General features: G+C 37.4%; 1 protein-coding gene across 1 annotated transcript in view; it reads left to right on the top strand.

Moving 5' to 3' along the window:
- Window positions 1-17,988, top strand: part of LOC106536581 (mucin-15) — a 22,802-nt gene that overhangs the window by 2,372 nt on the left and 2,442 nt on the right. Inside the window, exons 2-3 of the mRNA XM_014033885.1 lie at window positions 9,897-10,744; window positions 15,855-16,025. Coding sequence (XP_013889339.1) covers window positions 9,916-10,744; window positions 15,855-16,025 — 1,000 coding nt within the window. The 5' untranslated portion in view covers window positions 9,897-9,915. The remainder of the gene's footprint in view (window positions 1-9,896; window positions 10,745-15,854; window positions 16,026-17,988) is intronic.

The following is a 17,988-nucleotide window of genomic DNA, read 5'->3' as shown; positions in this document are numbered from 1 at the left end:
AAAAAAAAAAAAAAAACACAATAAAATTTACCAGTCAGCTTTGTGCTTTCAAAGGAGACAGTGAAACACTTGGCATACCATAAAGTTAGTGGACACACTGTAAAGAAATTGTTATTTTTTAAYGGATTTAAACTTTTTTTTGTTTTTCTTTTTTATTCGTGGTTTGCAGATATTGTGCTCTTCCTCCCCAAACTTGCAGAGGATCATGATGCATTTTTTATTAAGGTCTTGACAATGGAAGAAAGCGGAGCTGCTTTCCCGCTGTTAAAAATAGTCACGAGGAAAAAAAAAAAAAAACGGATCCGGGAAATGCTGAAATAGGATCATAAAGRTTTTATTGGCTATTCACAATAAAAACTTAATAAGCTGCCAGCTCCTTTTGAGCCCGTGTCCATGATGAAGGCCACGAGACAGACGTGTGTCAGAATATATAAGAATAAAACTAAATCCAAACTCCTTCTGAGGTGTGTGTCTATAAGGGTTAAATGTAAAAGATATCAAAGCAGAGCCGTTCAGCTTTCCTTCCTGCCTTCTGGGCCCCCGCTGGTTTTCTGCCAGACACAAACCTGAAGAAGATAATTCAACTCTGACAGTGAAGCATCCTCCCTAGTGCTGCAGAAGTACACCCAGTCTCTTGCACACATAATTCACATGCTCTTTGTTGGGTTTAAGAGGGTATCATTATTGCTTTTTGTGAGTTCAAAGCAATGTAACAGTCGGATATGGACTCTAATCAAGCCTGGAGAGAAAGCAACATGAAGTCACATCCTGGCTGTGTCTGGGAAAAACAACCATCCACTTTCAGCTAACCTAAAGCTATGGGTTTTATTTAAAACCAGGACCGCCTTTGTTAAATCTAGAGTGTCACACTGATTGGGTTGCATCCTGAACACCTCCTGGGAGCCGACTCCATCAATATGCAACAACCATCCGGCAGCTGCTACTCCACTGTCATGAGAAGCATGATTTGTAATTAAGCTACATGTTGCCACCTCAGATAAATTTGTCCTCGAGAGGCAGTTTGCCAAAAATTTCATTCTCACTAACTCCGAGTAAGGAACCATTAAAACCTCATGTGGGAAACCACGCAGGATTAGACGCGGTAGAAATTATGCACGTTTTTATGATCAGCTGAGGAAATAAGCGAGAGCACGCACAGTTAGGCTTTTTCATTATGCTCCTCCAAAGAATTGCAAAGCGTTTCTGCTCGAGACTGAAGCCACGCAGTCTCCGATCAAGAGGATCATAAAATCAAACAGGGGGAAACAGTCGACGGATCTAATGATCAACAGGCGCATCTGAGAGCTTCATTTTGGAGGACTTGCTTGAAAAATGAAAGTGATTTAAGTCGTGTGAAACTTTGGCCCAAAATTAGTATTGTGAAAAAATAACGAATGAAAATGGATTAGAAAAGTATAAAACATTTGCTCCGTGCACATATCTATGATTAAAGAACACTGCATCCTCCTATCACATCAGACTGTAAACTAAGATGTTGCAAAATGACAAAGCTGTGTTTGTTTTCGTCAAAACTTGAAATTACTGTTTTGTTTTTGTTTTTTATTTATTAGTCTTGTAAATGACTCAACTACTGCACCAAATTCTAGCTCATACAGTTAGGTCCATACATATTTGGACAGAGACGTCATTTTTCTAATTTTGGTTCTAGACGTTACCACAATGAATTTTAAACAAAACAATTCAGATGCAGTTGAAGTTCAGACTTTCAGCTTTAATTCAGTGGGTTGAACAAAATGATTGCATAAAAATGTGAGGAACTAAAACGTCTTTTAAACACAATCTCTTCATTTCAGAGGCTCAAAAGTAATTGGACAGAATAAATAATTTTAAATAAAATGTTCATTTCTAGTACTTGGTTGAAAACCCTTTGTTGGCAATGACTGCCTGAAGTCTTGAACTCATGGACGTCACCAGACGCTCTGTTTCCTCCTTTTTAATGCTCTGTCAGGCCTTCACTGCAGAGGTTTTCAGTTGCTGTTTGTTTGTGGGCCTTTCTGTCTGAAGTTTGGTCTTTAACAAGTGAAATGCTCAATTGGGTTGAGATCAGGTGACTGACTTGGCCATTCAAGAATATTCCACTTCTTTGCTTTAATAAACTCCTGGGTTGCTTTGGCTTTATGTTCTGGGTCATTGTCCATCTGTAGTATGAAACGACGACCAATCAGTTTGGCTGCATTTGTCTGGATCAGAGCACACAGTATGGCTCTGAATACCTCAGAATTCATTGGGCTGCTTCTGTCCTGTGTCACATCATCAATAAACACTGGTGACCCAGTGCCACAGGCAGCCATGCATGCCCAAGCCATCACACTGCTCTACTGTGTTTTACACATGATGTGGTGCTTTGGATCATGAGTTGTACCATGCCTTCACCAGACTTTTCTCTTTCCATCATTCTGGTAGAGGTTGATCTTGGTCTACTCTGTCCAAAGAATATTCTTCCAGAACTCTGCTGGCTTTTTAGATGTTTTTTTTAGCAAAGTCTAGTCTAACCTTTTTATTCTTGATGCTTATGAGTGTCTTGCACCGTGCAGTGAACCCTCTGTCTTTACTTTCATGCAGTCTTCTCTTTATGGTAGATTTGGATATTGATACTTCTACCTCCTGCAGAGTGTTGTTCACTTGGTTGGCTGTTGTGAAGGGGTTTCTCTTCACCATAGAGATTATTCTGCCATCATCCACCACTGTTGTCTTCCGTGGGCTCCCAGGTCTTTTTGCATTGATGAGTTCACCAGTGCTTTCTTTCTTTCTCAGGATATACCAAACTGTAGATTTTGCCATTCCTAATATTGTAGCGATTTCTCGGATGGGTTTTTTCTGTTTTTGCAGCTTAAGGATGTCTTGTTTCACCTGCATGGACAGCTCCTTTGACCACATATTTACTTCACAGCAAAACCTTCCAAATGCAAGCACCACACACCTCAAATCAACTCCAGGCCTCTTATCTGCTTAATTGAGAATGACACAATGAAGGGATTGCCCACACCTGTCCATGAAATAGACTTAGAGTCAATTGTCCAATTACTTTTGGTCCCTTTAAAAACAGGGTGGCACATGCTAAGGAGCTGAAACTCCTAAACCCTTCATCCAATTTTAATGTGGATACCCTCAAATGAAAGCTGAATGTCTGGACTCTATGTCCATGTACATTATATAACTATAACTTGAATATGTTTCAGTAAAAAGACAAAATTTGTGTCAGTGTCCAAATATATTCTGACCTAACTGTATCTATAAAACTGACTGAGTTATAGCTGTTTTTGTGTTTGCTAAGGTTGATTAGCTGTGGCGGCCATTTTAAATTGGATTGACTCTAAAAGTTAACTAGTTGTAGATGCACATCCAGTAATTATTTTCTGAAAGTTTTATAAAAATCTTTTTAGCTGTTTGTGAGTATTTTTTATATATTTTTTGCTAACAGACAGGCAGTATTCACGCTAATAGTTAATGACAAAGTTTTAAATAAAGATCTTCCACAATCAGTTACTGCTCGTAGTATGTGTTGGCGATGACTCTCAGCTACTACCAAGCCAAATTTGAGCTCAATTCATGCTGAACTGAACGAGAAATACCCGTTTGTGTTTTCAAAGGTCACGTGGGCTGTGGCGGCCATCTGGAATCTGGTTAACTCCAAAAGTTTATCAGTTGTAGATGATTAACCAGTGACTGCTTTCTGCGGTTTCATTCAAACCCATCCAGTGGTTCACAAGAAATTTTGAAAACAGACACGGACAAAATCACTACAGCCCACCTTTATGCCTTTCCTTTGTAGATAATAAACATCCATAATTTGAACACAGAAATAGGAGCAGTGTGGTCTGTCTTTTTTCTGTCTAATGAGAGAGCGTAATCTAGAGCTCAGTCAGTAATAACTGCTTAAAAATGCGTCAGAAGCTTCAGATAAGTGCAGGCCCATCCTTGCATTTGGCCCATTATGTGTTCTCTTTACAGCCACTTTTATAACTGTGTCTCTCCGGTGAAGCCAAAGTGGCCTCAGCGCTCTCAACAAGCTCATCTATATCCATATATTCAGCCTTATTTCCCTCCACATCCACATCCTGCTGATGATTGTAGACAAGATAACACTGTAAGCATCTTTCAGTAATCCGCTGGGATTTTATATCTCTGGGCTCTTAAAGAGTTGCTGAATGAGCAGCACACTTCATACTCATTTGATTTTTAAAGCTTGTAAACCTTCTGGTCTTATCTGCGCAGCTTTTGTTGCCGCCAACTTGACTTTGAGAAAAAGGAAATACTCCCCTCGCCACACTTTGTCCACTTTCTCACCCTCCRCTGAAAGGTGGAAGTGGGCTTTAGAGTTTTTGAAAGTGTCCGTCTGTCTCTGGGCACATCTGTCTGTTAGCAAAATATCTCATGAATCACTAAATAGATTTTAATTAGAGTTCAGGAAGCACTCATTGGATGAACACCTGCAACCGGTTCACTTTCGGAGTCGACCCGATTCAAGATGGCGGCCAAAGACAAATGCATTTTAAAACACAAAACTGGTTTAAACTAAGATAAAAAGATAAAAAGCAAACTAGTGTAGCTGTAGCTGAGAGTGATTCACAGCTCATGCTGCTACTCATTCTATGAAAACATTACTATACATGTCCGGTTAGATGAACTGTCAGAAAATGACATGGATTTTCCCCTAATCTGCAGGCATAGACGTAAAGCGCAATCTCACATATTTTTTTTATTTTTGTTTTCAAAAACTTAGCTTTAAATTTTACATCTCAGATTCTGTAGGATGCAACAAAAAATAAAAATAAAAAAACAGTCCCCCCTCTTCAGTTGATCGGGTGTTACTAGTACGGATTTTTTTGTGTGAAAATAGCCGATTTTTGAGGGTCAAGACGCCTGAAGAGGTTGACATGTATGTAAACTCTTGAAGTCAAACTTGTTTGTGTGTTAGCAAAATATTTTGTGACACACAGGTTGGATTAAATGAAACTTAAAGAAAGTAATCGCTGTATGTATATTTATTACTGATCTTCTAATATAAGAGGACCACCGTAACAGTTCTACATGAGCCAACAGAAAAATGTCTGCAACTCAGTTTTTTTACAGCTATTGAGCTAAAACTGTGGTCTGTGGTTGTAGTCAGGAGTCAACACATACTCTGAGTGTGATATCCCTCAAAATCTTGTGGAAATTATTTTCAGCGTTTTACCATAATGACTACAATTTTATAATAACTTAACAAAAAACAAGTTTAAAACTAGTAGTGCAAAATATGCAATCCTTCAAGGAATGCGAGGCCTTTAATTTAGTGCGTTATGAAATAATTATGTTTTTACATACAGACCCTTTTATTCTACCCTGAAATGGGATGAGAAAATAAAAAAAGATATATATTAGTGCATGCTGAAAAGAATTTATGCAAAAGCACATATGACACATGGATATATGAAGTCATGAACAGAATTATTACAGCTGATATTAATACAGAGCTCTGGCATATGAATGATCCAAACATATGAATGATGAATACACAAGATTTCATACTAATAATAATCCTAAAGCAAAAGACCTTTCATTATATTTATGTTCAAGGCTTTATTAGATGTGTTGAACATTGTGTGTGAGATTTTAATATGGATCTGAAAGACGAGCCAGAGATTATCCAGTGAAACACATCAGCCTTCAAGAACAGTTTACAGTAAAACTTTTACGTTTTTTTAATGCTTTTTACATCATTCGTTCTGAATAAATACAAATATGAGTAAAAAATAATTATTTCTTGATGTCACTCGGAATTAACAAATGAGCTGTTATGGATTAGGTGCTTTATTTTAATTTGTATTTTTATATTATGTGCTCAATTTAGCCCAATGGGGAGAGCTGCCCAAATTCAAGAACATTTTAAACAGCAAATAAGTAGGATAATGAGTCTCATGGTGAAACTTCATTGAAACTGTCCGATCCTATTACATTTTTCCACTGCTCCAAGCGCATGGACTTTAAAATTTAGTATAAAATGTATATATTTTTTTACTCTTAAAAGGAGACATATCATTCTTTTAAATCCTCCTTTTTCACATTTAAACCATTCAGTTGGGATCTATATAAAGTGGTACAGCAACACTTTGGTTTGAATTCCTCCATATTGTAGCTCCACAAGCCCCTCTGTCACCCCTTTTCTGAGGTGTGTCTCAGATCACCTCTGTCTCTTTAAATCCAAAATGAGGTGCTTCACACAACACACCCTTCTAGCTTCCAGAGAGGTTAATTCTAGTTTGATAGAGGGGTTTATCACTGTAGAGCGGCGCAAAAACGTTTTATTTATAAATTAATTAAAAAATGTCAACAACAGAAGACTTGTGAATTTTGCATGATCCCTTGAAACGCACTTGACAAATACTACATATTAATATTGAAATGTGTTCAACATCTTTATTAAAATGTCTGCATAATCAATGTGCAATCATTTTTTCATAGTGTGATTACACCACTGTGATTAAACTGTTGTGTTTTTAGAAAGAAATAGGATAGTCAGTGCCTTCTGTTCTGAGAAATCACATAAATTGAGTTATTCAGAACACGAACAGCAACTTCTTATGTCTTGTTTATTTACACACCTTGCACAGCATAAACAGACACATGATGTCTTTAAATCTAAATTTGACAGTACTTTCTGTATGAGAACCAAGTCTTGTGATTAGGTCAGGTCACTGCTTTGATGTTGAAGGACATTTTGTAAATGAGCCTCTGAATGTTGGATCCAGTATGGTGTTTTTGCATTTTCTGATCATTGCAGCCTTGAGTAGTGGAGAATGATCGCGTGTTCTCTCTTTAGCATCAACAAAAGCTGGTGACGTTCTGACATCTGATGTAAAAGTTGCTAACCGCATTCAGGGGTGGAACCAGGAAGAGCCAGAAGTGGTGAAAAGGGCTTAAAAGGTTGAATCATTATGAAATGAGTAGAAGCTTTAGTTTTGCAGACTTTCTGTTAGATCAGCTTAGGACAGCTGGGCTGCTGAGAGGGATTGTTGTGTTTTTCTATACGGGCCAAGGCCACAGGCTGTCTGTACTGCAGCTGTGAAGCTGATTGGATTCAGAAACAAGAATAAAGTTTTTAAAGGTATCCAAGTGGGTTCCTGCTATTATTCAGACTTCCAATGCATTTCTACAATGTCATTCCTTTATAGTCCACGACATATACATATATGCATTTATCTGATTATGTTTTATTTGTATGCCTTTCAGAAATATTGCACATGTAGATGATCTGTTATTAATATTCAGAGCTGAGGTAGGCTGGGCTGTTTACACTTGATGTTAATGCTCAAGAGCTTTTTTCATAATTACTTGTATTTATTATATTAAAACACTTTTTTTTACTCTTTCAATCAATACAAGTGAGTTACTGCAGAATAATACTGAGATAAATGTGGGGTTTTGTAGTTATGACATCACTACATTGCGATTAAATTTTATTTGGAAGCCATTTTTTTCTTAGACCAAAATAAATAAATAAATAAATAAATAAATAAATAAATAAATAAATAGAACAGTTTCAGTGCGTTGGAGATGCCTGCAACAACATTCATATGACTTTAATATGTCTTCAAATACTCTGGGATTAGTTTTAAGCAATTCTGTCCCAACAATTTTTTTGATTAGAATTAAACTTAAACAACCAGACTACGTGCTTCTGCGATTCATGTGAGGAATTTAGAAACCACATCTGCAAATACCATGTGATTTTATCTTTAGCTTAATTTCAGAGTTTCGTCAGAAATGCAAAGAGACAAAGGCAGAAAATAAAGTAGCTCGGTTTTTACTTTATTTTCGAGAATCAATTTCATCGCCAGTTTCTTAGTGTAAATGCTCCATTTCAAGTCTCTCTGCGTCACCATGAAATGCTGTTGTTTTTAATTGTGTTTCCTGTTTAACTATTCTTGGCTCATTTGGTTCAGAAAGACTGACATAAAACACTTCCCCCCCTGGATTGTAAACCACCAACAGTTTTTTTCTGCCCTAGGTGGATTTATCGGTGGAGTAGACCATTTTTCTAAATGATAGGCAGATGTGAATATTTTGATTGATCCAGCGCTCGCACAGCAGGCAGGCACCAGCAACCACCCACAGCTTTTTTTCATTTATTTTTCAAAGTACAGGAAAAGAAAAACAGGCCTACAGTGCTCGTGAATTACAAACAAGCTTGTTGAGGAACAGCCCATACATTAACATTTCTGGCTGATTGGTAAGGCAATCAGTTGCATATTAACAGACCCATTGTGTTTCTAGTTACTGGTACCATTAGCCAAAATAAAAGCTTGGGACAGGTATAACAGGTTACGCTAAAAATAAAATCCCTAGATTTGCATGTCCTCCTTTTTCACATACTATACACAGAGCCTTTCACACAGCCCACGAGAAGGAACAAAGCAGCTGATCAACAAAGAGATTCCCAGCAAGCATGCCCTGCAGGGAGCTGCTGTCATTTGTATGTAGGAGTTACGCCCAGGGGAAAACACATAGCTCACAGAGCATTTGTGTTAATTCACCCCCGTCAATAAGTCACATATCTCTCTAGAGATTGTGTTACGACTTTCTTGATCTGGAGAACACTGCAGGCAATATTGCATAGAAACTCCCAGACAAACTCCTGATGTTGCAGCTCAGTATGTCATGATCCCAGAGATGTTAACTATCAAACGAGAGGATCTTTGATCGTCGGGAGGTGGGACAGGATCAGCTCTTCAAGGATTTCCAATATAACTTGGTGTCAGTGCTGTTGACCTGCACTATCAAAGCAGACAGCATGTTTTGTTTCTTTTTTCTTTCAGAAAACAGGAGCAAGCAGAATGTTTTGTTGCACTGTGGGTCTTTGAGTGGTCAGTTTGAACCTTGAGAAAAAAAAAAGATTTTTGGCAACTCTGGATATCTCCATCCTTGTGCCTTTATCACAATCACAAACCGACATCATGATAAAAGTGTTGATCATCTGCAGAAAACTATCATTTCAATGGGGCAAAATGAGAGACGTACAACTTAAAGCTAATATCTAGTATTAGGATTTGACACACTGACAAACAAAAGTAGAAAGTATGTGTTTGTATGCACGTACCAGCCCAGTTGTAATTTAAATCCAAATGCTTCTGAGTAATGTTGTTGAACAACTGTTGTGTAACAGGAATATCAGGGACACATAAAAAAACCTTTCCAAAAACAATTTATTTTGCTCTATCAAATAAGGACAAAAAAGACACAATTTTTCATTTATTACAGAACTTCCTTTCTGCTCACAGTGACCTTGAGTCACCAGCTTCTAACGACAGCGTCCTCAAATCCAAGTAAACATTGTGCCAAAGTTTAAGAAACGCCTTCAAGGCTTTCCAAAGATTTCAAATTCACAAACTAAGGCGGGACGAGCCGACAACCTGAAGCTCATTGTCTGTGGCGTTGAAGAGGCATAAAAATAATTGCTAATTCGTTCTGTAGCTATTTCAAAAGATTCCCTCTTGACACTTCAAAGAAGCGTTTCAACACTGCTTGACACCTCTTTGAACTGCAAAGAGCCACTTCTTGTGACAGTGTCAAGGTCTCGTCTGTCCCACGAGAGTCATACACAGGCATGGCCTTTACAGCTACGCAGTTTTCAGATTCCTTTGATTTGACCCACACTGGTGGATCAAAAAGTGATTTCAGTACACACAATGTAACTTTAAATGACACAACTACATTGATTTTTGCTAAGAGAAAATAAATTCAACTACCTAAGACTATATAAGCTGATGATAATTTTCTTTTAAGAAACAAGTGTGGTAGATTTTCTGAGCTCTCACTTTTTTAACACAGTAATTTCATTTATAGAATGATTAATATGACCCCAAAAATTTGTTGTTTGTTTTCTTGTGTTTCAGAGTGAACCTAACAGGAAAAATGAAAACTTTGAAAATCACAGCCTGCTTCCTTCTGCTTTTTCAAGTGCTTCACTTAGCATCACTTCAAGCAACAACTGACTTCCCTGGACGCACAATTGATAAAAGTTGGCTCCGCAAACCATTCATAAACACCGGAGAAAATGGAAATCCTGAACAAAGCGAGTTTGATTCTGGGAGTGACAACAATGGAGGTCTTGCATCCGGATTTATGGCAGACGTCACTGAAGAAGAGGAGAATGTAGCAAACCAGTTTAGAAGGGAAAATGAAACGTCTGAAGATCTGAATATTTCCAACAACACACTGCACTCGGCATTTGAAAATGAAACCACGCAAGCAGAATTACCACAGGCTATCGTCCCTCCAGCTAACGCGTCAACAGAATCCACAAATTCAAGCCAAACCAACATGACACAAGCTGAAGAGGAGTTCAGTTCTACCATGACCGCAGAAAACTCCACCAGCACACGAGATCTCTCGAACAACAACACCGCATTAGAGTCAACAACCTTGGCTCCGGAGAATGGTACCACAAAACAGCCCACAACTACACTAGATTCAGACAAAAGAGCAAACTCTACAGGATCTACCACCACAGCAGCCACAACATCCGCAGCACCAAACGCCACAGGATCTACCACAGCAGCACTAAGCACAGCTGGACCAAATACCACAACACCACAGACAAACAATACCACAACCACAAACCCTTTTGGCATCCCAGAATCAAGTCTGGCTACAACCACAGATGTGGTAAATGTACCTAATGTGGCTAACCGAAGCGGGGTCATTGCAGACGGGTCAGAACGAGGAACTGGTGCGCAGTCAGGTAATACAGTAATTCACTTTGTGTACTGTTCCTTTAAATAGATTGGAAACATTACATGGGTTTGTTTTAAAGCAAGGGACAAATAATTGCTAAGCCAACCATCTCAAACAGCACATTAATGATGATCCGGTTTAAATAAATGCTGCGTTGAGGCTTTTTAAACCCCATCGTGTTTCCATCATTTGGCAGCACGACGGCTCAGTGGTTAGCACTGACGCCCCACAGCAAGACGGTCCTGGGTTCGATCCCCGGTTTGGACCTGGGGTCTTTCTGTATGGAATTTGCATGTTCTTTTCGTGCTTGCATGGATTTTCTCTGGGTACTCTGGTTTCCCCCACCCCACGAAACATGCAGGTTGCCTTCAGGCCCAGGCCTCCCTTGAAAAAGAGATCTGAGATCTCAGTGGGACTTGCCTGGTAAAATAACAGTAAAATAAAAAAATAAATCAGACAACTACATAGAATAGGTTGGTGTTGGGTTTCATGTTACAGGGGCTGTAAATCACGCTGCTGTAAAATCATTTTTGTGGGTGTCAACACCAGTCAAAACTGCGAGAGTGCTGATGGTCGACAGTAACTATTCGGAAATACCTCACACATCTCCACTAAAGAATATATTATCCTTTCAAAAAATGGTGTACGGCAAAAATAGATTTGAAAAAAAAAAAAAAAACAACAACTCCCGCTTTAAATCCTTCAAGGATCACCTTGGTTTTAAAGTAACACTTTGCTCCCTGATCATAAGCACATTTATCACTGTTGTATGTTTTACTCACCGGGCTTTTCCACCCTTTTCCTGACCCACATTTAGCTGCATCTATTTTCCCACTGGCAAAGGACAAATGCTCGCTCTTTCAAAGGCAAAGGTTGGATTGAGTTTCAGGTTTTATCGATGGAGCCACTGTGAGAGAAGAGGTCTGTTACAGCCGTCCTCTCAGCAGGACAATGAAACCTTGTTTTAGTCATGGAAAAAGGCAGCGAGGGACCGAGGTTAAAGAAGCTTCTGCCCCTGTTCAGGAGCGTGAGACTAGCTTTTGGTGTCGACCTCGAGATTTGGAGGAGATTGGAGTAAGAAAGACCTCTTTTATACACACTTGTGCAAATCAATCACCAATTCAATTTAGCCTCTGTAGCTCCTCGAGAAAGCTACTTCCACTGAAAAATACATGCGGGTAAGCTCGCTGCCAATGAAAAGCCCCATAAAGGCCTGGTGTAGGGCTGGGATAAACAAAACTTGCATCACACGAACAGATGTGACAGCAAGACATAACAATAACAAATGATGGCAATAAACAGTAAGGAAACCGTTCTGAAACTGTGGGCGAACCAGAAGAGGAAGAAAAAAAAATCCCCACAGTCATCATGACAGGCACAGCATGTACACAGAAACCATGCAAAGACACCCACTGTTGTATGCAGATAAAAGAAGGGTTTCTAAATATGAGCTTACAATTTATCATTGGCTCCTCTGACCTCAATAGATCAAAACACCCACTCACCTCGGGTGTCTGATCTCACAGTGAATTAAAACTTACGCTCACAGTTCATTTTATTAAACATCCACAGCGTGGTTTGATATCTTCATATGCTTTATACTGTTTTTTTTTTCTAACAGTGCACAACTGTTGCAGTTTTATCATCACAGTTGTACTTATTTTATTCTGACTAAAAGTGTTAGGTAAACTTAATTGTAACGTGCAAAATGGCACAATTTAGACTGAAAGAATAGAGCTAAGAATGGCTGCCTGTTTTTCAACCTCTGGGAATACATCAGATAATAATCTATGTTCTATAGAAACACAACAAAAACAAGTAATCTAAGTAGTTGTCAAGCTTTATCAACAGCACAAAACTCATGGAAGTTTGTAAAACTGACCTGAATCTTAATCTATTGATTATTTCCCCAAGTTGCAATATTAGCATTTTCTTTCCGTTCTTGCAGGCAAGAAAATAAGTTATTAGAGGAATAAAGTCCTCAGGCAGCTGCATATATTTTTAAAAGGGGAAAGATCTTCACATTTACTAAGTGAAAAAGTTCCACACAACTGAGAGAACGGAGTTAACCTCCTCTCTGATCCAATGTTATCCATACAGATTTCACATTAAAAGTAATTTTTGTGTTCAGCTGCACTTTGATTCTACTTTCAGCCAGTTTCTGATGAGGTTTAGTACTTTAGAAGTATGCGTGTTAGGTTAGAGATATAAGAACTAACTAAGAAGGGTTATACTGTATCTATCAGACTGTGCTCCGTTTAAAAAAATGGGCAGCTTTGTGATGTCATCTGCTCTGTTTTGTTCTGTTCTGTTTTGTAAAGAACCACCACACCCCTCATAACAAAGAAGCTGCAGATGTTTTTGGAACAGTCCATTTTAAAGGTTTTAAAAGAATAGTATGAGACAGTCAACTCCACCCGACTTGCACAAAAGCAAAACTGTGCACAATTTAAAGTCATTAACCATTGAAGTACATTGTTAACATACTGTATTAGTGAGTGGACAGTACTCTGACTGACAACTCACAAAACAAACTGGTTCTTAATTGTCTTATGTGGACCCCTATCTCTGACCGAACAGCATTACAAGCAAATGAATTCTCCTTTGCCCAAATACTCCAAGCTGGAAAAACAATATGTGCTGCAGATCGATATAGCCATACTCAGAGTAATAGTCAAAAGTCATGCTGTAGTTTATGCTTTACTGCTGGTCGGGTTTGTCAAGTTTTTGGTGTTTTTCAAAGAGTAAGCCTTAAATTATCTTCTCTCCCTCCAGTTGTTTGTTTTTATGTTGCAAGAAAGACTCCTAAAAAGTTAGAACTTTATTCTGCTTTCACTAACTAGCTGACAAGTCCCACCTTCTCTGCAAGAAAACATGCAGGATACACAAATGTCAGTTTCTACTGAGAGATATTATTTTAAAAGTTGGGCTGGATGATGTGAAAAAAACACACCATTTATTTTCATATGATTTCATCATTATTTCTGGAGTTGTAGGCTGATATTAAGAGCTGCAGAGAAACACTGAGGCTAAAAGATGTTTTTTTTTTTAGTTTGGGGGTAACACAAAGATGTGAGTTTTTTTCTCAAATGCGAGCAGGGTAGAATGACTGGTGCTAAATACAAGTGCTACCACAGTCAAAAAACAAAAATGACCTAAATAACAGGAAGAAACTTATTTTCTTCTGACAAGTAAGTTGAAAACACAGGTACATAAAAACCCTTTATTTTACTTCAACCCATGTTAGGGGTAAAATGGATTTAGGTAAATACAATATGGATAATACATATTAATAGATTTTGAGTATTTTTTATAGGGCAAATCTATGAAAGATTTTTTTGAGTCCAAAAATATTGAGGAGAATCTGGTCAATTTCAAAAATGAATATTATCTAATTGTTTAGAACTCAGCTCAATATAGAGAGAAATAATTGACAGTTTTTAATTAAATGTGTGAAAGTTATTGAAATTCATTTATTGTTGTTTTGTATTTTATATATATTTTTTATTTTTTTGGCATGTAGTACAACTTGTTCTGCAATTATTGTTCTTTTTCAAAAATTCATGTATCACTCAACTCCTTCAGGCCATTCCTGTTATGACTTTTGGTATTTGTAGAGTTTCGATGTTTTTGAAAAAAAAAATTGTGAAATTTTTTCCCCTTTTAAAAGATACTGTATATCAATTTTTTTGTGCTGAGTGTGACCTTTTTCTGCTTATTTCAGCTTATGTTATGGTTTTTTCTTTACTTTTTCAGTCTTTTTTGGCTAGCTTCAGCTTCCTTTAGCTTTTTTCAGATTTATTCTGACAATTTCACTTTTTTTCTACTTTCTTTTTTCACTATTTTTGTTCTTTTTGTGTTTTTTTACACACATTTCAGCTTCTTTCTGATGTTTACAACCTGTTACTGTTAGTTTTAGCTTTTTTCTACTAATTTTACAGCCCTATCCTCTAATTAGCTATTTGTTGTTTTGCTAAGTTTGTCTTTTTTTATTTTATTTTATTTATTTTTTGCTCCTTTCGATTTCTTTCAGCTTCAACTCATTAACATTTTGCACTAAAATTTGGTGTGGTAGTAGCTGAAAGTGTTCCCCAACCCATACTGAAGGTTAATTTAAAAAGTCAAGATGGCCACCAAAGCCAACACAAGCTGTCCTTCAGTCTGTGGAAACTGTCTGACAGCACGTTGATTTGAGGGTTACATGGGTCAAAGGTCATGGTTAAAACTCTAAAATGATAACCCTTTCACACACCAAACTTCTCAGTTGGACATCTCATGGGGAAACAACACTTCAGATGGATTTTAAGGCATGAGGGGCAAAGGTATTGGGATAAAGGTCACCCTTTCTATCAAATAGCTTCTTTTAACTTGAACATGTCAAACTGCACAGTTGGACATCTCGTGGCTCCTTTCAGTTCAGATTTTTTGTCCTCTCTTCAGCTTTTCCCAACTCCATTCAGCATTTTTTTCACATATTCCTGCTGTTATGCTGGCTTCCCCTTTTTTTCAGTTGTTCAATTTCAGAGCATTGGCAGTTCCGTATTTAACATATTTCCAGTTGTCCTCAGCACATTTTAGCAAAATAATTCAGTGATTCGTTTTCACAGGAAATACAAATTCTCTAGTACATTTAACTTCTACACCTTTTTCATCTTATGTCTCCTTATAAAGCTAAAAGCAGTGTGTTTTACTGTTGTGCAGCTTACAATTAGCTCTGTGCTTTAATGTCATATACGAAATCACTTTATTTATCCATGAATACATTGAATTAGTTCTGCCATCCAAGTAGCACTCAGGCCCTGTAAACCTTACTTAGATGATGCACTCAGCATGCCATCTTAGATTATTCAAATGTATTCAAGAAATTATCGTGATTTTGGCATGTTAATTGCATTAATTATCACAGTGTAAATTCTGCACTTCTGAGTAATTAGGTTGTGTATATCTGTGGAGAGTGCCACTGCTGCAAACATATTTTCAGAAAACACATTTTGTGCCATGATTATTTCACAATTAGCCCCCAAAGACAGGAGGTGATCTAAATCATTTATTTTCTGACACATTATTTATAAATCTTTCCCACCCACTCTAACCTCTCGTTTATTTTCCTGATAAAGGTTTGGAGTCAGACCCGTACAGGAGCAAGAGGAACGTGGCTTGGCTGGCTGTTCTTGGGACGGCGGCAGCCACGGCCTGCGTGGGAGTGGTAGCTTACATCATCCTGAAGAAGAGAAACCAGAAAGCTTTCACGCACAGGAAGCTGGTTGAGGAATACCCTGCAGACCCAGGTATGCTGGCCTCCGAAACATTTTCTATAAGTTTGTTTTACTACACTTCCTATGTTGGAAAATTGTCCATCTGGTTCATGCATGACAGAGTGCAAACATCAAATTAAACTTTGAAAAAGAAAACAAATTTGCTAGGTTGTTACACCTCAGCTATTGTTCCATAACCATGCAGAATCACTCTGACAAACTTTGTGCTTAATCACTTATTATTTTCCACAAGTTCAGCCTTGTTAGCACATATGATACAGAGCAAATTAACATCTGTTTATGAAAGCGCTTTAAATGTGCTGGTTGGCAGATTTCATTGCCTCCAGCCTGTACTGTAACTGGCTGCAGGCTGGAGCTGCATAACTCATCCTGCTTTAATAAGGTAACCTCACCATAATGAGCTAACCTCACCATGTAAAATAGGATCATGTACTATAATAGCTAACATTTTGTCTCATTCTTGTCACAGGAAAAAAAGACAGTGTCAACTCCCCCATGTCTCCTTATATTTAACCTTTCTAAAGCTCCGGCTGAAATTAATCTACACAAGATAGTAGATGGCATTTTTGCCTCAGACACACAGATATAGAAATTTTGGGGGTGGTGACAAGTCATTTTTGTTGGCGGTGGACTGAGATTGCAAGATCGATCGTGTGCTACTTTGAACTGCAGCACAGTCGTTTTATGATGCTGCATCTCTGCTATGTTCAAGTGGTATCTCCGACAGGAACTTGCAGGAAGCACAATCATCATTTCTCTTAAGACTAATGATAAATGGAAGAGAAAAAAATACAACACTATATTAAACGTTTGAATGATGCAATCTTGCAGTCATATTTAATGAATTAAAAACAGTGTGCAGTGATCCCAACAATGTCTGATCTTTGCATTGCATTTTGTTACAGAGTGTAACAAAAGTTTAGTTTTATTCAAGCTGTTGTAGTGGCTTCATGAAAAAAAAACTAAACAAAACAAAAAAAGCGTTTATATTGATTTTTTATGATAGCTCAAAATGGAAACTAAACAGGAGATGGTAGATTACTTGTAACTGAATTCCTACAATAACAGCCCCTTCTCCAAAGCTGTCTGTAAACACATCAATATCACGTTGCATTGTCTCTGTATGGTTATCTAGATATCCACAGGTTTCGAGACACTGCAGCAGTTGAAAACAAAAAGAACCCTGATTCTGAAAAAAGATTGCGGGGACATTGTGCAAATTGTAAATAAAAAAAAATGCAATGATTTTCAAACCTCATAAACAAATATTTTATTTACAATGGAACATATTAAACTCAAAAAATATATTAATACGTTAACGGGGTTAGATTACATTAGATGCTTTATATTAAAATACCACAGTGTCAGAATGACTGCAGAGGCCCAACCTCTTTTGACTGACATCCCCTTTGACCAACTGAGTTAATCTATAGTCCATCCAGAGACATAATTATTCATTAGCTACATACTAGTTATGGTTATAATAATTTTGACTCATGAAATAAAAAAAAAATCTGTCTTTTTTTAAAGACAGAAAAAGCTTTTGCATGTCATCCATAAGGTTCAAGGACAGCATCAAATTAAGTTTGGGTATACTCTTCCTAGACATTTTAGGATTTTTGAGGGTAATGTTAAGATATGAAAGTTAAAAGTTATGCAGATTTTTGTGGAAAAAAGAAATAAAAAATAATAATTTATGAAATCTAAAGACCTTTTTTTAAAAGCACCTTAATTTTCCCACAAAATGTTATCAAGTCTCAGTTTAAGCATTTGGTAAGTTTGCTAAAAAGTCCACTGTCAATAAAATATGATTTTATGAGATATTTTATTTACCTCTTACACAACACCCTGACTGTTTTGGAATTGGTATTGTGGAACCATTCACAATATATATACAGGTGCTGGTCATAAAATTAGAATATCATGAAAAAGTAGATTTATTTCAGTAATTCCATTTAAAAAGTGAAACTTGTAT

This window comes from Austrofundulus limnaeus, unplaced genomic scaffold, assembly GCF_001266775.1.
Source record: "Austrofundulus limnaeus strain Quisiro unplaced genomic scaffold, Austrofundulus_limnaeus-1.0 Scaffold1884, whole genome shotgun sequence".
NCBI classification, from domain to species: domain Eukaryota; kingdom Metazoa; phylum Chordata; class Actinopteri; order Cyprinodontiformes; family Rivulidae; genus Austrofundulus; species Austrofundulus limnaeus.
Note: the sequence above shows the minus strand (reverse complement) of the source record. Positions and strands in the feature narration are given on the sequence as shown.